At 37.2% G+C, this 20,330-nt stretch overlaps 2 protein-coding genes across 2 annotated transcripts in view; both read right to left on the bottom strand.

Moving 5' to 3' along the window:
* LOC107703920 (trans-2-enoyl-CoA reductase, mitochondrial) overlaps positions 1-5,774 on the bottom strand; it is an 8,450-nt gene extending 2,676 nt beyond the window's left edge. The window contains exons 1-8 of the mRNA XM_016506723.1: positions 5,475-5,774; positions 5,300-5,397; positions 4,277-4,408; positions 4,049-4,192; positions 3,875-3,977; positions 2,339-2,441; positions 2,124-2,197; positions 176-236 (exon numbers count right to left, since the gene is read on the bottom strand). Coding sequence (XP_016362209.1) covers positions 176-236; positions 2,124-2,197; positions 2,339-2,441; positions 3,875-3,977; positions 4,049-4,192; positions 4,277-4,408; positions 5,300-5,397; positions 5,475-5,662 — 903 coding nt within the window. The 5' untranslated portion in view covers positions 5,663-5,774. The remainder of the gene's footprint in view (positions 1-175; positions 237-2,123; positions 2,198-2,338; positions 2,442-3,874; positions 3,978-4,048; positions 4,193-4,276; positions 4,409-5,299; positions 5,398-5,474) is intronic.
* A 2,591-nt stretch (positions 5,775-8,365) lies between these two features.
* lin28aa (lin-28 homolog Aa) lies at positions 8,366-19,152 on the bottom strand. The gene is made up of 4 exons (XM_016506703.1): positions 19,101-19,152; positions 17,964-18,136; positions 12,592-12,776; positions 8,366-8,585 (listed from the first exon to the last, which is right to left on the bottom strand). The coding sequence occupies exons 1-4, from the start codon at positions 19,150-19,152 to the stop codon at positions 8,366-8,368; spliced, it is 630 nt and encodes a 209-aa protein (XP_016362189.1).
* Between the last annotated feature and the right edge of the window lie 1,178 nt (positions 19,153-20,330).

The raw sequence follows: 20,330 nt of genomic DNA, 5'->3' as shown, positions 1-20,330 counted from the left end.
TAAAAAGTAATGCGTTACTTTACTAGTTACTTGAAAAAAGTAATCTGATTACGTAACTCGTGTTACTTGTAATGAGTTACCCCCAACACTGTTGAGCGTTGCATTTTTCCCCATTCAAAACTATACGAGTGACACGTCTTGGGTATTCTATAGTCTTTGAGACAGTCAAGCTCACCACTGGAACAGTGACTGGCTGCTTGGCCATCCCACCGTAGGTCACCATGCTGCCTCCACTTCTGAGGAACACAGACACCTTATTCGTTCATTTACAGACCTCATACACAGTGCTTATCAAGGGCCCTAACTGATCAAATCAAAGTTTGCAATGTTGTTCTGCTGGCTGGTTTGGTTCATGCTTCAGACCAGCGGTTGATGTGAAGAAACTCTTCCAACTAGGGATGCAACGGTTACCAGTTTTCACGATAAACCAAGGTCAAATTTTACTGTTTCACATTTTAATTATCATTAAAGGGGTCATATGATGCGATTTCAATTTTTCCTTTCTCTAATCATCACTGTGTCTGTCACGCGACTCTGTTGCCCTTTCGGGCTTGAACTGATGGTAAAACTAACAACATTATTAACTGTCTTGATATTTACTTTGAAAGCTGAAGCTCGCGATTATGGTAAGAGGCGTTACATTTCCGATGCGTGCTTGTGGTGTTCGGCCAATCACAATGCACTGGGTCAGCTGGCCAATCAGAGCAGACTGTGCTTGTCAAAGGAGGGGGCTTTGTAGAAAACTACGTGTTTGAGAGAGGCGGGGCATAGAGGACCTACAATAATGTACAGTATTTGAAAAATAATGTGTTTTTTGAACATTAAAGCATGTCAACATATTCTGTTACACCAAATACACAAAATAATGATCTTTAAAATAGCATCCTATGACCCCTTTAAAAACAATATTTACCACGATTGATAAATTCACGCTAAATACTGCCCAGCATTAAGCAAAGTTAGCAAGAGTCTCAAGCAGACATGCAACGTCGGTTGTGATTTCTGTGAAAACATTGCGGAAAACGGAGGACCAAGAGAGCGTATTTGGATTACTTTTTACACAGTTTTGTAAATTTTAACTGATTGATGAAAAATGGGGTAATGTGGAATGCAGTGTCTAAACAGTTCAAATAAATAATAATACCTGAAATCATATATAATTGTGATCATTTTAAATTTTGATTTATTTAAAAAAAAAAACGTTTTAAATGCTGAAATGTGAGGTTTATCATTTTCTAAAACTTTTGTCAAAATGTTAATTTTATTACACAACGTTCATAGTGTTGGTTTAAAATTTTAAACTTGTTGATATGATTTAAATGTGTATATCGGTACTTTTTGAACACTTCCAGCACATTTTAACAACACCATGATAATGCAGACAACCATAATAATTTTGCTCATAATAATCATGATATAAAATTTTCATACCATCTCTACATCTAACAAAATATTCAAGGGTTTCCTATTATATTGAAGAAGATAATTCCTCTATTTCTGCTGTAATCATGACAAGGCTGCTTGTTTTTATTTTTACCGTTACTGGAATTGTTATTATATTAAATTAAATACATTTTGAGACTTTAACAGAAGATTAAAGAACCGCATGTTCTTCATTTAAAAATGTTAGTTACTGAGGGGGAAAAAGAGCTATGATTTAATCTTGATTTTATGTGTTTTATTATTTGAAGTTACATTTTTTAATATAATATAATAAATATAATACAATATTCTGTTGCCCCTTGGAAGTTTGATGAGGCCCCCTAGTGGGCCCCTTACAAGAACTGCTTTAGAATGCTTTATGGAAAAAAAAAAAAATATATATATATATATATATATATATTGCTCTCTACGTTCAGTGTCATGTGTATAATGATGAATATACAAATGTAACAAATCTGCTTTATTTAAAATACTGCAAATCAGCTGCACTGTGCACATAAAAATAATAAAAAAATAACATTAAAACATATAATTTGACCTAAATGGGCCTTAGTTCTCATATATATATATATAAAAAAAACTCCTCTAGAACAAATCTCACTAAAGAATTAGTTGGACACCGTTTACACTATATGTTTTTTCCATTTTCATTTCTCTGTTTCAGTAATGTAGCCACTTACTGTAAATGGCGTAACAGCTCTGTGGCGCTCTTTCCTCCAACTCCATTCAGAGCTAGTTTAGGCCGAGGACACGACTGTTAAAAGCAAACGCCGAACACCATCAAAATACAGAATCTCTCTCAAGCTACAGAATGTTTTTACATGTTGCTTTTATAACACAGAATTCACTTATAGACAAAGCAAATATGCTTGTAGGACTAGAATGTTTCGGACACCTTGAAAAGCTCCTTCATTTCTGGCCGTCTTAGTGTCTCCTCTGTGATGACGTGTGTGGCTCCCAGTGCTGTCAGTCTGTCAGAGAGCTGCTGCAGGTCAGGCCTAAAATGACAAACAAGCTGCTTCACACAATAACAACATCAATACAAAGTCACAATACAAAGTTTCTGCACTTTTCGTCCTAAAGGAACACTCCACTATTTTTGAAAATAGGCTCATTTTCCATCTCCGCTAGAGTTAAACAGTTGAGTTTTACCGTTTTCAAATCCATTCAGCCGATCTCGGGGTCTGGCGGTAGCACTTTTAGCTGTAGCTTAGCATAGATCATTGAATCTGATTAGACCGTTAGCATCTCGCTCAAAAATGACCAAAGCGTTTCGATATTTTTCCTATTTAAAACTTGACTCTTCTGTAGTTACATTGTGTACTAAGACCGACGGAAAATGAAAAGTTGTGATTTTCTAGGTCAATATGGCTAGGAACTATACTCTCATTCCGGCGTAATAATCAAGGAACTTTGCTGCCGTACCATGGGTGCAGCAGGCGCAATGATATTACGCAGCGCCTGAAAATAGGCTTATTGGAAGTTACCTAGCTGGGGACTATTTTAAGGCGCTGCGTAATATCCTTTTTGAGCGAGATGCTAACGGTCTAATCAGATTCAATGATCTATGCTAAGCTACAGCTAAAAGTGCTACCACCAGACCCGGAGATCGGCTGAATGGATTCGAAAACGGTAAAACTCAACTGTTTAACTCTAGCGGAGTTGGAAAATGAGCCTATTTTCAAAAATGGTGGAGTGTTCCTTTAAAGAGCTGTTTTGCAGCCGATACGGGAAACTTATTTTAAGTCCTTCATTAAAAAGCGCAGACCCAAATTTGAGAAGACTTTTTAACTGGGACATGGAGGATGAAGGTCAAGTTCACTCTCAGAGCATCTCCATGTATTCCAGTGACAACGCTTCTTTTCCAAATCTATCCTTATGTGCTATTATGTCAAGTAGGAATGAATTACTTTAAAATGATTACAGACATCCCAGATGTTAGAAAGGCAACATGAACAGTAGTTTAAAACTATACCAAAATAGCTATTTGGCTATTGATTAACATTAACCAAATGTTTGCACAAACTAGGTGACACCAACAAAAAGGAAAGCCATTTCAGAGGCAAAGCAAATTTGTTGAAACATCATAATGACAAAAAACCTGCACTGATAAATTATCCACCATAAAACCATGCAAGTGCTTTAAGAAAATAAATTGCATCAAATTTTGATTTCATGATGAATTTGAAGGAATTTCACTGAAGGAAGTATTATTATGGATTATGGACTGGTATTTTGGTCAAAAGTGACGCATCTTTTCTCTTCACAAGACACCACCAGATGCTTGGACTCTCATTCTGACGGCACCCATTCACTGCAGAGGATCCACAGGTTTTTCAAAATAAAAAAACAAACTCATCTACATCTTGGATGACCTGAGGGTGAGCAAATTTTCATTTTGGGTGAACCATTCCCTGAAAGTCATTTTTACCTGTCTCTGACGACATTGATTGTTTGAATGCCCTTAGCAGCAGCAATCTGGATAACAGCCTGTCCGACTCCGCTGTTAGCTGCGTTCTGGATGACTGTGTCTCCTAAAATACAGAGTTAAGTAAAGACCTCTGTTGTACGATGAGTGGTTTGGATAGAGTTAAGCGCTGCCAACCTGGTTTGAGCTCCTCAAAGTCTGTGAGCATCCTAAAAGCTGTACAGGGATTGACTCCCAAAGTGGCAGCAGACAGTACAGGGATGTCTTTAGGCAAAGTCACCAGATCATCAGCCTTCAAAACAGCTGCTGTTCTCCATGTTCCTGTGCAGATCAATGCAGGGGTGTTAGAGACTGAGAACTACTGATGATCACATTGACCACACCAGGCTTGAACTGAATGTTCACCTATGCCGGCATCTCTTGGAATCACCCAGTCGCCCACCTTGAGTGTCTTCACCTTGTCACCCACCTCCATGACCTGGCCCACACCCTCATTGCCCCCCACCGCTGGAAGCTCAGGCAGGATGGCATATGTGCCTGTTTAACGAAAGTGGGTGAATATACAAAATCATATTTGAAAGATGTTTGCATTCAGTTAAAAGTTTCCTGGTTTAACGGAAAGAAATAGCCTATATTTTCCACTCAATTCTAAATATGCAATGCAAAAACATCTCGTTCTTATTATTGTTTTTTTTTTAAATACATTTTAAATACAAAATTATTTATAAATTAAATGCTGAAAGGAACTAAAAAACAACAACAGCATTAATCTAGATTTGCTTCAATTCAGAACGAAATAAATAAATAGTGCTGTCAAATGATTAATCGCGATTAATCGCATCCAAAATAAACGTTTTTGCTTACATATGTGTGTGTACTGTGTATATTTATTATGTGTATATAAATAGTATACACAAACATGCATGTATATATTTAAGAAAAATATGTTACGATTATATATTAAATATATGATATAATTTATATGAATATACATGTAAATATTTTCAAAATATAAGCTATATGTGTCTTTATATACACATAATAAATATACACAGTACACACACATATATTATGTAAACAAAAACCTTTATTTTGGAATGCGATTAATCGCGATTAATCGTTTGATGGCATTAAAAAATACATAAACAAATAAAATTGAGAATGTTGGAAATTATAAAAACAACACACGAATCATCCAGACATGTAATGGTAATGACAATTTTGGGGGAGATGTTAAAATAAGATCACAACGCATAAATGTCAAAACGTCTTTAAACAAAATATAATTTCACATTTTTTTCATTTGATTTTGGGGAGAAATTTAACACTATGTCCTGTGCTTACTGTCAATGGCTTGCATTTGTCCACTAAGGGTCATTGCTTAGGTAATGCATTATTTATTGAATCTATTACATGCTTTGCTCTTGCCTTGAATCATATTTAAATCAGAGGGGTTGATGGGAGCCGCCAGCATTTTCACCAGGACACTTTCAGGTCCCATTTGTGGCAGAACCAATGACTCCAACCTGCCAGTCATGCAGAAAACGCTGTTAACTTTATAAAACTGTCAACATCTTATTATCTATGGTTATGACATGCTTACTGGACGACTTGTGAGGGCTCGCCGTGGTTTCTGTGCAAAAGTGCAGTTCTGTCTCTGACTGCAGACACAGAGTAGCTGTTTTTAAGGAGGACAGCTGCATCTCTAATCCGCTCACCGCAGACAAAACCCGCTGTCCGGTAAACGCGACGCCCCCGTATTAACAGAGATGTGACTCGCGATAGATTCATTTTAAAGTTGTGATATGTCCGCTATCAAAATATCATAGTCTTACAACGTTTAAATAAGCACAAGAGAGCATAAGTCCAAGGAAGTGGCCATGTTGGTACCGTAAAGCCTGTAGTAGAGGCGAAGACGCTGTTAATGAATATTAATTAGCAGCGGTTACGACATCGCGCACGTCATGGACGGTCCAATCATAACCCAAGCCCCTATGACCTTTTTTAGAAACCTAAAATTCGTTCATTGGCCAGACTGACCAGCGCCCACTCACCAACGCCTGTCTTTTAGCCAATCAGGTAAGCCTACCGGGCGGAACGTCACATTGCGTAAATGATATTCATGAGGTTGATTTGATTTCGTAAATTTACCATCAAGTTGGCAATATACGCGCACAAATATATATATTTTTCTAGTTACAAACTACTGCTTGTTCGCAAGTCGCCGAGAAAGGCTGAATACAAGTTAGGAAAATCAGAATAAATGTATCTTATTATAGAGATCGTAGGTACTAACAAAAACGAATTATGTTTACTTCTATCACTTTAAAAGATTATGAATTTTCATGGCAGTTTTAGGGCTGGAAATTAACCCATAAATAAAATGTTGAGAGAAGTCGCCATAGCCGGTCTTTTTCTTATATCCCACTAAATTTATTAAGATGACAAAACCATTGAAAACCTCACATTACATTCAAATGTTCAAGAAGTGATTTCCAAGTTCAACAGGATAGTCAAAAACACATCTAAATGGCGCAAAACTTTGTCTGATTCCTTCTTTATTAAATACAACAAAACATGAACTTAAATATTATTGCATAAAGGAATGGATTAGATATCGGAAATGTTTCCAGTTTATGTAAGAGGCAACCACAGCATTCTAGATAGGATATACAATCCTGTTTGATCCACAAATCTCAAAAAGTCAATCATTAGAATGATTATGATGGTATGGAACTATAATAGAATAATACAATTCGTGTCACAAATCGTGTCTTCCTCACAGTCCTTGAGTAATCTGACATAGCCTACTTCCTGAGTTCAGTCATGATTCAACACTGAAGTAAAAGGCATTTATAGGTCAAATAGCGACTGAAAAATAAAGCATAAATCTGTAAGACGAGGCAGAGTGCAGTGCAGACTTCAGCACAGACAGAGAGAAACCACAATGCCCCATGATGTAACAAAATCAGTGCAATAAAACACAAACACACACAAATCAATTCATTGATATCAGTTGATTCGTGGCACATGATGGTTGAGGTATTTTAGGAAATAATTCTGAGATACTTGAGGTAGGAACCTGAGTCTCTTTTACATTGTGGAGAAGATGCAGAACACGTTGCTCTAAATAAATACTATGAGTAAAGGCTAATAAAAGGTTTACATAAGCAGTATGTATATATATGTATATATATATATATTAAATATGTCTTTCAGCTCTCCTGTAAAATGGGAGTAAAAGGCTGTTAAATACATTCCAAACAATACCGGCAGCTAGAGAAAGGAGCCAATGTCTTCACCATCGACGTAGGAATGGGCAACATTTGTTCAAAAGAATAACTTATTTCTCTCTATCTTGCTCCAAGAAACCCCTGAGGCCAATTGTCAAAGACAAATAGCAAAATATATTGCTAGCAGACACACAGATCAGCAGCATTTAAGACAAGACAGCAAATACCAAGCCCAGATTTGACTGTAGACTGAAGTTTAGAGATAAAAGTGTGATTATGTACTTTCATGTCTAATAGATTGAGTTATTGTTTGAAGATAACCGCAGATCACTAGTGACAGATTTGGACACGTGTAAAAGGAGCCGCTGGTTGAGAGCCAGGTCAGCGGTTTAACATTCATTTGGTCCTTGGTGATCAGGACAGTCTATTGCAAAATTGGCAATCGCCAAATCCCCAACTCAAGCCCACCCCAAAACACCACCAAAACATTTTCATAAAAGCATCACGAAATACAAGAAACATTCAAATGCATCAATCAGTCAATAATCTGTAAGAAAAGACCTTTGTTTTGAGTATATTCCTTACGGCAACTCTAGACGAGCTCAGTAGAGAAAACACCTTTAAAAATCACTTGGGGGCCGTTTACACGATGCCGTTTTCAACTAAAAATGGAAAACATTTGATGCGTTTTGAGCGTTGCATTTGAAAACATTGAAAACATTTGAAAACAGGTATCAAACAGCACATTTTTGAAAAAACGATACCATTGTTGTCTCTGTGTAAACTACAAAAACGTGAAATTGTGATGCAAATTTTATGACGTGTTTGATCTGTAGGCATCCGTGAGTATGTAAGAATGCATATGTGTGCAGGTGCATAGCGTTTCTTTACAAAGTGACATCGCCAACTACTGGCCTGGCATGTATAATACAGCATTTTCAGTCTTGGATCATTTTGACAACGTTCGTATTCAAAACTTAAAAAGAAAAACCGCCAAGGAAAACATTTCCGTTTTGTCGTGTAAACGTCCCCTCAATGAGATATGAGATAACTACTTCTGTACGCCAAACATTGTACTGAAATTCCTGAGAGCAGCTCTATTCCTGAGTGTTAAACCAATAAAAAAAGTTAGATTCTTCTCATCTGTTGCTTTTATAGACCTGAGGGAGTTCCTGAAACAGCAGCATTAGCATTTTATTTTTTTTCCCCAGTATAGTGATATGATTGGTTTTCAAGCGTCGTCCCACCATTCTCTGCTGTCTCAGTTGGCGCTCCCGGTGGATATTGGGGAATGACTGAGCTCCGCTTTCTCTTCTTTGTCACCGCTAGACTTTCCCTGAGACCCCTGAGACGACTGCTGGGCTTTGGCGGGGCAGTTGGCGACCATGTGCGCGACACTTTGGCAGAAATGGCATCTTTTGGGTTGGGGAGGCAACTTGCACTCTTTGGCATGGTGGTCCAGACCGCCACAATTATAACACCTGCGGGACAATTATAATAAAAATTTTCCTTAATCACCATTATGAACAAAATCACTTAAGCGTCTTACAGCAAGGTTTAACTCAAATCCTGTTAAAGTGACTCTGACTTTTAGAACAGTTTTGGGAATATAAAATAGTGATTGAGTGTGTCTCAAACAATCAAAAATCAGGTCATTCTAAAATTTATTTTATGTGAGAATTAATTAGGTTTGTTTCCTAAACAGTTTCGTAACTGGCATGTGCACATCAAATAGACACACAGAATGACTAAAAAAGGGATTCATTTGCCAATAAAAATTGGGTAGTGGCAAACACACACACACACACACACACACACACACACACACACACACACACACACACACACACACAAAGTTTGCATGTGTTTTTTAGAGTATCATGTTTGATACTTCAAGCTTTTATGGCTCATATAGTATGATATAGCAGAGAATGGAGCTTATATTCGAAGCGGAAAAACACCTCAATTTTATTCAGAGGCAATTTGGTGCAGCTGCTGATGCTTATATGTGACCCTGGACCACAAAACCAGTCATAAGGGTCAACTGAAATTGAGACTTATACATTAATAAATAAGCTGAATAAATAATCTTTCCATTGATGTATGGTTTGTTAGGATAGGACAATATTTGGCCGAGATACAACTATTTGAAAATCTGGAATCTGAGGGTGCAAAAAAATCTAAATATTGAGAAAATCATCTTTAAAGTTGTCCAAATGAAGTTCTTAGCAATGCATATTACTAATCAAAAATTCAGTTTTGATATATTTACAGTCGGAAATGTACAAAATATCTTCATGGAACATGATCTTTACTTAATATCCTAATGATTTTTGGCATAAAAAAAATCGATAATTTTGACCCACACAATGTACTTTTGGCTATTGCTACAAATATACCCCAGCGACTTAAGACTGCTTTTGTGCTGCAGGGTCACTTATGGACAAAAATAAGATGCCATTCTTGTAATGTAAATCAGTAAGAACTTTATAACAGTAAAACTAAGACTTCTTATATAAAATGCATATCACTCAGTTGTCATTTCCCAATAATGTCTTAGTAAAATTATATTTATATGACTAATTTTATGATCAAAATGTTATGCAATGCAATGATGACTGAGAGATGAACAAATACATTTTCCTCAAAAGCCTGATGATCATATTTGAGACTCACGTTTGAACATGATTGTTCTAAAAAATGATGTATGGATAATCAAGTAAGTCAAGTAAGTGTTCATCTTGAAATATTACTAACAATATCAAAGTTATACTTATGCTTACTTTATAAAAATCAGTAGATTTCAGAGCAAAAAGACACATGAAGCACTAGCTGAGTGTGGACGTTTGTACAATTATAATAAAAGACCTTTTACTTGATAAAAAGTCTAAACTATCAATCAGACAACAGAAAGCATTTAGCATATATTTGATCAGGCCTCAGAAATGTGTGTATCAAATAGGATGTGTAGGCTTTATAGGGTTAATGTTTGCCATCAGTGTGAGCAAATATTCCAATTAAAATAAAACATTGCTTTTTTTTTTTTTTTATCTAACCAAGTGTATTTTGAAACATGTTTTCCTGAATGTCCATTCATGCCCAGGCTGTCAGAGTTTACACAGTTATTTAGAGGAGGGCCATGTGCGGAGCTCCCAGTGGCATATGGGTGCCTGGTATGGGGCAGTCGCTGCTGCATTGATGTCCACTCAGCTGAGGTCATGTGGGTGACTGCAGGGCACAGGAGACTTTTGGGGGACACTAGAGTGGCTTCTGGTGGTTTACAGGCACTGACCTGAGGCCTTCATCACGCGACACGGACGGACAGCAGGCCAAGCGTGCAGAAGGCAATGACGGCCTTTGTTTGAAAAAAGCTGCAGCAGCAACCTATGAACTATGACCTCCTAGCCCCCAAACACCCCACCCTGTCCCTAAACACATGCAGTTTCCATGGCAATCCTGACCCCTGACCTCTCTCGGGTACCTTCATCTGTTAGCAATTAAATAAACTGCAGCGTTCTCCTCTGCATCCTGACTTCAAGCATTCTGCTCTCCCTTGTGAAAAAGGAGTGTGTTTAATTATACTGAATGTGCACTTGTAGTGTTCTTCAAATCTTAAAAAAAACTGTACTTGCAGATAACATTAAAGGAATAAAAGGACACTTAAGTGTACTTAAAATGAGATATTTTCTTATTCCTTAACACACTTATGTACACTTTTTTAAAAGGGCACTTTGTAATAATGTCAAATTAAAAGTTTTACTTTATGTACATCTTTTGTCATGCTTTAAAGAAGTACACTTATTTTGATATGTTGATTAACATACTAAAGCACATGTAAAATACATCATTTCAATTGTAGTGATTTATTTGATGTTATATTTAAAATGAATTTATTTGGAATGCAACTTCATTATAAATGTGTAATTACAAGTATAGTTAAATACATGACACATACATGTTTCAATATAAAATACCCTTTTTTACACTAACTGCATGCAATATAAATTTCAACTATAATGTATTGCTATTTAATTTTAAATAACTTTTAAAGTATATTATTTCTGTAATAAGCAGTTTTTTTTTAAAGATTGCAACAGTGTACTTCTTTTTCACAAAGGCTGCTTCAGGAAAACAATTAAGCTCAATGCAGAGAGTCCACTCAAATAAATGAATAACCATGATGGACAGATGTGGTTAAAGATGTGTTCTTAAAGGGGTAACGTGCTCCGGGGATGTATCGAACGCAAGCCTCGCAAGACCCTTTGAGGATACAACGATCTGATACTGTCAACACAGTGTCTTTCACAGTAATCAGAACGGACTGTCTGATGGGCCAAATGATACGCCTCTAACTTCCAATCGCACTGAGAGCTGAGAAAGGTTTGTTTTGGTACCATTTGGGAGCAAAAAATGGCATGAAATATCATCATCAGTGATGACATCATTACGCCGGATCTGGGTCAGCGCCGGCGCCGCCACACGCTCGCGTCATGATACTGTCGTGAACGCACGATTTCATCAAAAATATCTTAAATTGTGTTCTGAAGATGAACGAAGGTCTTAAGTGTTTCAAACAACACGAGGGTGAGTAATTAATGACAGATTTTTCATTTTTGGGTGAACTAACCCTTTAAATAAACTGCATTCTGCCACCTCAAGCTAAATTAATGAATACCAAATTACACTGCAACCATGCCTACTGAAAAAATATCAGTTTGACAGTTTCAATTGGACATTGCCTTACACTCAAAGTCATTAAACTACAAGGTGCTTCTTAGTAATAAAGTTGTTACAATCTCAGAAAAAATGTACAAAAGCTATCACTGGGGTCCTACCATTTAAAAATATGTACCATTTTGGTAATAATATGTACACTTTAGGAAATAATATGCAGCCTTTAGGGGTATGGTACAAAGTGTACCTTTAAAAAGGTACTGCCCCAGTGATATTCATATTAAATATTTGAAGTTCAGAATTTAGTTTTACAATTAAAGATTCCATGTCAACATAAGACAAAATAGGACATCTAGTTGCTTCTATGATGTCATAATAAAATATCTTTTTTGTTTGACATGAATATGACGTGGAACAGGGTTGACCAGCCAAACAAGGCATTCTAATGGCACAAGACCTCAAATAAAGCTGCTGGATTTCTGTTGATAAGTTAAGAAAGACCCTTGAGTCTTAGTAATGAAGAGGAAACCAGCCTTTTGCCAAATGCCCCAGTTGTAAAATACTAAATGATATATTTAAATCGCCAAATTACTAAAATAAAGCTTTTTAATTGGCATTGATGGGTTCAATGAAGAACTTTTACCATCCAAGAAACCTTTCCATTGTACAAATGGTTCTTCATAGTGGAAAGGGGTCCTTCAGATTCTTAAAATGTTCTTTTCTGATCACTGAAAGGTTCACTGGGGAACCCAAAATGGTTCTTCTAAGACATCAGTGTGAAATCAAAGAGTGTGTAGCTCTGAGATGACTCACCTGTCTCCTTTGGCCCGGCGTTTCTGGACACTCTTGCCTTTGGGTCTCCTCTCACTGCCCAGACAGTGAGCTCCTCCAGGACCCGTCACCCGCAGAGACTCAAGACCCTTGGAGGACTTCTTGAATGTGAATTCAACAGCCTCACCCTCCTTCAGACTGCGGAAACCCTCCATGTACAGTTTACTCTGAGAGAGGCAGATAACGACAGATAAACATTGCCAGTAAGGTCACTAGACCAAATCCATATTCATACAGGAGCTCAATTAGCTGCATGCACAAGGCAATAAATTGCTGTTAGGTTTGAAATACAAAACATCTGGTATCATCAGTGTTTGTGTTACTGTGGTCCCAGAGGATCACAGCATTAAAGGAACAGAAGGACTGGAGTCGTGTGGATTATTGTGATGTTTTTATCAGCTGTTTGGTCTCTCATTCTGACTGCACCCATTCAATGCAGAGGATCCATTGCTGAGCAAGTAATGCTACATTTCTCCAAATCTGTTCATCTAAATCTCGGATGGCCTGAGGGGGAGAACATTTCCAGCAAATTTTCTTTTTTGGGTGAACTATTCCTTTAACTATAGCGGAGTATGTGATGATGTATGTTCTTATGGGATATGAAAGAGAAAGCGAGTGATTTATGTGTGAAAAACCCAGGCCTTACCATCCCCCGACCCAGGTTACAGCATTCCTGATTCACACACACACACATCCCCCCACATCACACACAGGTCTCTTAATCCCCCTCACTGACAACTGGGAAGATGCTGTGGGGTCCAGAAAAATTCTTCACATGGTTGCTTGGCTTTAGTGTATCCTGAGGGCGAACATTTTCCCCGTGAAGAATTAGCTCCCATTGCAGAGTGTAAACGAGCACCTGAACTAATTATTTCAAGGAATAGTTCACCCATCATTTACTCACACTCATGCCATTCCAAACCCAAATGCCTTTCTCTTTTCTATGGACAATAACACAAGGAATTCTTAAAGTCAGCATGAAATGAAAATCTTGTCTGATCATCAACTGTTTTCTAAATGCATGTTATTATTCTTATTGTAATCGATTCATCCATGCATGCTTTTTTTATTTTTGACCTTGTAATTTTTAAACAAAAAGTGACAACCCTTTATAACTCGCATTCACATCTGCCTCTAGTTTTTGAATTCATCGCTCACATCTCAAAGTAACAACTGAAGCTTAAACCCAGTTCCCACTCTACCCTTTTCCCCTCCTTTTTCGATTTTCCATTGCACTTGGATATATATCTGGTCACAATATATATATAGACCAGACCTGTCTCTATTTCCATTTAATCGTGACTTTTTAAGAATCATGGAAGTGTAGCTTTCTGGCTTCAAAATGAAAATGGCAATGGTAGAGCATGCTGCTAGCAACTCCAAGGTCATGGGTTTGATTCCTTAGAAATGCATGAACTGCATAAATGTATACCTTGAATGCAATGTAAGTCGCTTGGGATAGAAATGTCTGCTAAATGCATAAATGTAAATAGGATGCACAAATACATTACAAGTATATCATTAGTTAATGAGAAAAGTAGCAATGTCTAATTTAGTTTTTTTTTTTTTTTTTAATCAGAAAGTCAGATCTTTTCAATTTATTTGCTCATCAGATTCACAAAACTGGTCTGAATGATTTGCTCACAAAATTCAGTTCATCACACAAAGCTATCATGTGGCTTGGGAAGATTTGCATGGACACATTTATGTTCTTTTTGAAGTTTGAAAGCCTCAGTCCCTATTTATTGTCATTGCGTGCATTGAATAGAGAGACTAGCATAATCCTCAGAAAATTCACCTTTTGTGTTCAACGAAAGAAAGATAATCATATGTTTGGAACAAGATGAGTTGGGTATATGACAGTTTCATTTCATGGTGAACTTATTCCTTTAACAGAAAGCCTTTTAAAGGCCATACTCACAGACAACTAATGCTACCCTGCACTTTACAGTATCCTATTCATCTGCCAACAAACAATGGCAGTGATGCGATGTCATGCAGCAAATGCATTGCAGACCTTATCGTGTTGATAGAACTGATAAAAAATGTAAATGTGGGCTTTTTACTTTTGGATAAAAGCATCTGCCAAATGCATAAATGTTGATGAACACAATCAGTGAATGTAGAGATTATAGAAATTATATTTTGCATACGACCATTAAGATTTTAAACACTGTTTCCATGACCGTGAACTGCATTTTTATCTCCCTCCTCCAATTGTAAGTAGCCTACAGTTATGCAAACATAGCATTTTCTTTACTGTAATGCAGAAAATATGATGTAGGCTACATCTGTATTAGGCGTTGTGAGTAATATTTAACTGATGCTGTATATCAGTTAGAATTTATGCAGCACATAGCCTATTGTCAACATTCTGCTGAAAACTGAGAATGAAGGAGACATCTTTATTATTCCACTTCTCCTGAATGTTTTATATATGATTTTAAGAAATAAGACCAATGTATCAAACACACTCTTGGTGGATCATCAGGTTTGGGTTTGGCCTTAGAGGACTAGTATTACAGATCTTCTTACTGAAGTGATGTAAAAGGCCCCGCTGGAGCCGAAGAGGATCTATAGTTGTGTATGTTTTGTGGAAACATCATTGGTTACAACTATGTTGTGGCAGATGCAGTGTTCCCTTTCAAGTACTTCCATTGTGTGTCGGTCAAAGTGACCGTTAACCTATTTCCCTAGACACGTGTGACCCCCCAACCCCCAACTTCCCTTCCTCCCACCGACGTCCCCCTGATGCTCCGAGGCATCTTTTAAAGCTCTCCCTACAGTAAAAACCCTATGAAGCGAGCATGTTCACAGGATCCGTACTGTATGGACATGCATGATCCATTCGTAACAGTCACACAGGTGATGGAGAAATCACAAGCAAGCAGGTTGTGACATAATAGGAAGCAAAAGTCCACAAAGAAAGAAAGGATCTGTCACGCTCTCTTTCTTTTGTCTGCTCTCACAAAGAGCAGCGGAGTTAATGTTGTGTAGCTGAGGCCCGCTGTCATGACCAAATGCGTGTGCAGCACGTGGATCATGAATGAATGTGGCGATGGACCGATATATAGGCCTGGACAAGAACTGATCACTCCCCATCGGGTCGGTTCCTAACTTGTCAATGTAAATTGGATATTTTGGGTTTTTAATTGAGTTTAGTAATAATGTGTTAAATAAATGTTAATTTAACCTCAATTTTGCATATGCATAATTAAGTTGTATTCCAAAAATAATGGTATTATATCAGCCATCTTGCATTGGCTTTGGCTACTGAAAACCCCAATCAACCACTTTACAACTCTTTAGTTTGCTCAATGCTCACTGACAGACCAACAACAACACAGAAAATGTACTACATGCCCAGTACTACTCTGAATCTACTGTTTAAGAGAACACTGGGATTGTGATGTGTTAAATGTGCCAAATTTTAGTAAATGAAGTTGCAAATTTAGTAGGTTTCTGAGACACAAATGGCCAGCCAGTTGGTCACCTCAACAAAAACCGGCTCCTAAATGTTACTTCAATAGAATACACGTATCTGGCTAATGACATTATGGCAGGAAACAAGATTAAAGGCATCTTCCTTGAAGGTGCAAGTGCTGACAGGCCAGACTATTGTTTTAAGACATGGCACTTACATGGAAATTGAGAGGTAAAGGGGAGAACTACTAACCACACCAGAGTGGACGAATGCAATTCCTGCAGAAGTTCAAACACTTTGTCTGGGAAGTGATGCTGTTTGACTAGTGTTTGGACATTCATGAAAGATTGTTTCAGCCATTTAAGAGCTAACTAAGCAATTTTGACTTTCAGATGTTGGCTTTCCAAATGGGAAAGAGGTAAATGCAAATAAAAGTTGGAATAGCGTGCTGCAGAGATGACGTATTTTTGTAGGCCAAAACCCAAAACGAGTAAGCACTTCCAGTTCCATCATCCTTAAAGGAGCACTCCACTATTTTTGAAAATAGGCTCATTTTCCAACTCCGCTAGAGTTAAACAGTTGAGTTTTACCGTTTTCCAATCCATTCAGCCGATCTCCGGGTCTGGCGCGCCAGACCCAGAGATCGGCTGAATGGATTAGAAAACGGTAAAACTCAACTGTTTAACTCTAGGGGAGTTGGAAAATGAGCCTATTTTCAAAAATAGTGGAGTGTTCCTTTAAGACAATTGTTTTTTGAATATGTTTTGATAAAACGCCTGAAATGAGGTCTGTGGTGTGCATCAGTGTTTCTGCAGGTTTTATGACTTTTTAAAGCCCAAATTGAAGGAATAAATTGAAATACATCAAATGTTTTCTAAATGTAAATGTCACACAATCAGTTGTTTTATAAACACCTCAAAATTTGAAAATATAACTTCCTACGGATAACAATTAATTTTTAATTCATTCTACAAAAAAAAAAAGAAAAAAACGTAAAGATTGATTAGCTCTGTTGCCAACCACTAGAATATGGACATAACTTTTACTGCAAAAAATAATGACATTCTTCCTTTGTGTATTTGTCTTTTTTTCCAGTGTAAATATCTAAAGATTCTTTAACTGATATACATTTACTTGGGAAGCTAAATGACATAGGTCTTGTTTTTCTATAAAACTGATCAAAATGAAGTTTATGATTAAAAAGAACAAATGTCCACCGACGGACTTTTATTTAAAACAACTTAATTCAAAGGGAAAATCAGTTTCCATATACCCATTTACAGATATTTGTTCCTTTTTTTTTTTTTTTTTTTTAAATTTCCATTTGAAAACAAGACAAAAATACTAAGGGAGATATTAACTTTAGCAATGCATGCAACATTGCCAGGACTTTATCAATTTAAGATTTGCTGCTCTGATTTAAGAGGTATTGAAGGCCTTCATTTGTGGAAGTGTGAATTTTAAAACCTGCAGAAACCCTCAAACTCAAGATATTTTCATACTTTTTCTGTATATTTTTTATTACTATTGTTATTTATAATTTATTGTCTATTCTCTCTTTTTATGTATGTCTGCACTTTGTATTTTCTGTACCGGAAGCTCCTAACACCAAGACAAATTGCTTGTGTGTGTGTGTGTGTGTGTGAACACACTTGGCAATAAAGCTGATTTCTGATGTTTTATTCTATGACATAAAATACATCAGTAATACCCCCTTGTTATAAAACAGCTAAATATGACTACAGCTTCATTGTGTTTATAATCTAGCTATTTAGTTTGTGTTGATTTGTAATGATTATCTTAATGAACAAAATGTTTCTATGTGTAAGAATCGTTTGTTGGTCACAGAGCTTGTTTTCTGCAATAATCCAAAATCAGATTTTTACTCGAAATTATTTGATATTCACATGTTTCTCAACACTACACACACCTGATGGACAAACACGTCGACTGGAGTTTCTAAAGGCACACCATCTCTTGTGCTCATGGACAGGAATCCGAAACCCATCCGAACATTGAACCACTTGCACACGCCCACGCCGTGGTACGACTGAGGGTCTTCCTCTGCGGCCTGCCCCTCCTCCTCCTCTGTTTTACAGCCTCCTGCAAAACCATTCACATTTACCATCATTGGTTTTACAAGAGAACATAATATACACGCAGGCATGTATTCAAAGGTGAAATTTAAAAATTCGAATGTAACAGAAACATACATTCGAAACTTGCATTATGAAATAATTGCCGCCAAAATGACAGACCGAACAGTAGTTGTTTTAAACGATTTACACAATAAATCCGCGCCATTGGCTATTCAAACGTTTCACTTGACCTTTATTTCAATGTTTTAAATAGATTAAATAGCTGGTTAGTCGTCTCTTGCAGTTTTGTAGCAAATAACTACAAATAAAAAAGGTTTTAAAACACATTTCTGCATATTTACAATTAAAGCGTTTAGCCTGTATTGTAGCTTGGAAAGCATAACAGTGTAGTATTTACCACTCTCTCCATGTATGTTGCAAGTATTATTTTAATTATTATTTTTTAATTGAAAAAAATATATATAAAAACTTCACCAAGTTACGAAATGCCTTGATATGTGTTGATACAACAATTTATTATTATGTTTTTAAAAACAATTAAGTTTTTATTTCAATAAATAAATATCAGAACATAAGGCAAAGCTGGGGATAATTAATAGGCTTATACAATTTTAAAAATCTATTCATTTAACTCGTCTCAATGGCAGCCCGTGCTAGTTCTTTGCTCGTATTTTCTGCTACTTCACCTTGATAGTCCTGGTGTAAAACTGAACCCATGTTGAGCTGAATGAAATCCACGCGCTCGGTTTCCTTCCCTTCTGCGACCAGCGCGGGCCTAAAACCTTCCTCAAGTCTCATGAAAACAAAGTAACGCGAGTAAAACAAAGAGGAACTCCACGATACCCTCACTTACACGCGTACACGAGGGAGTGGGGGTCAGACACGGAGAAGAAGAAACCTGAAGACAATGCGTGGTGGACCCACAACCCCCGCGTCTCCTAAACAAGCAACACCTTGATGTAGGCTACCTTCACGAAGAGGACCAGAACTTCCAAAAACAAATGACATACCCTCAGCCATGGGTTCCTTCCTCTCTTCGCCTCCTCTATGCTTTTCTCCTGATGTCCAGTGAGGGATGTTTGCGTTAAATCTGGGTTCTCCAGGTGATCTCTCGGTGTTTCGGTGACTGCTCTGAACTGATGATGCTTCTCATGCTCGACCCCCTCTCTCTCCCTGTTTCGGTCAAGTCCACGTGATTCCCAATCACTCTCCCCTCCAGGATGACCAACACCAATTCCTAAATGGATGCCCTCCCTTTGTCCAAACGAGCCAATCACACATAGAGACCACCGCGCAAACGCCCGGCCCCCAAAAAGGTGACCAAAAGCCCACATTAAAAGTTTGTTTGTACGATGCGAACCTACACGATCAAAATTTGCATTATCATTTAATTAAGTGGTATACTCGGCATGTAATTGGTCATTGATCTGTTGAATTCTGATTAATTCTTAACCATTTTGTTTTAATGATGATTTTTTTTTAGATGTTTCTAAATTAAATGGTCTCATGCTCAAAAGGAGAGTAAACACGCTATACATTCTGCTCAAATATGTGCTTCTGTTCTGATCATATTGACCATTAGAAATATGTTTGACATAGACTGAATGCAGCTTCAAAGCGTAAACTGAAAGCTAGTCATTTATTGTCTTACGTGATTACGAGGGACACAGAATAAAGAAGAACTAACTCATTTTAATTGTACAGTAGCTAATTAAGATAAGATTTAAAACAACCCGATCTCATGGAAGTGCGTATAAATAGTACGCCAAATAAAAAAACAAAACTCGTGGTATTGATACGCAAAAACGGACTTTGGCGTGTATATGCTACGCGATGGGTAGGTTTAGGGTTGTGGGGTAGATGCGTATCATATGTACGCGAAAACTGCGTATAATATGCACGCCAACAAATTTCGTATCATATGCACGCGAAAACTGCGTATTATATGCACGCCAAACACATGCGTATCATATGCACGCCAAAGTCCATTTTTGCGTATCAATACCACGAGTTTTCGTTTTTATTTGGCGTACTATTTATACGCATTTTCATGAGACCGGGCTCTTTAAAACGCTTCCGAGAGTTAAGGATATATGCTTACAACAAAAACACCTTTAAGATGTTTAAATTCAAAGCTATTCGTATATATTATCATTCGCTATTTTTGTTTGAAATAAATGTGAGCATTATGGAATAAA

This window comes from Sinocyclocheilus anshuiensis, unplaced genomic scaffold, assembly GCF_001515605.1.
Source record: "Sinocyclocheilus anshuiensis isolate Anshui unplaced genomic scaffold, SAMN03320099.WGS_v1.1 scaffold991, whole genome shotgun sequence".
Classification (NCBI taxonomy): domain Eukaryota; kingdom Metazoa; phylum Chordata; class Actinopteri; order Cypriniformes; family Cyprinidae; genus Sinocyclocheilus; species Sinocyclocheilus anshuiensis.
The sequence above is the reverse complement of the archived record's forward strand: the minus strand, read 5'-3'. Positions and strand labels throughout refer to the sequence as shown.

Coding starts and splice junctions, on each gene's coding strand:
- lin28aa (XM_016506703.1), bottom strand. CDS start 19,152: ATGGCTGAGGGTATGTCATTTGTTTTTGGAAGTTCTGGTCCTCTTCGT. Junction 18,137..19,100: donor TTCTGGTCCTCTTCGTGAAG/GTAGCCTACATC, acceptor ATGGTTTTGCAG/GAGGCTGTAAAACAGAGGAG. Junction 8,586..12,591: donor CGCCGGGCCAAAGGAGACAG/GTGAGTCATCTC, acceptor ATTGTCCCGCAG/GTGTTATAATTGTGGCGGTC.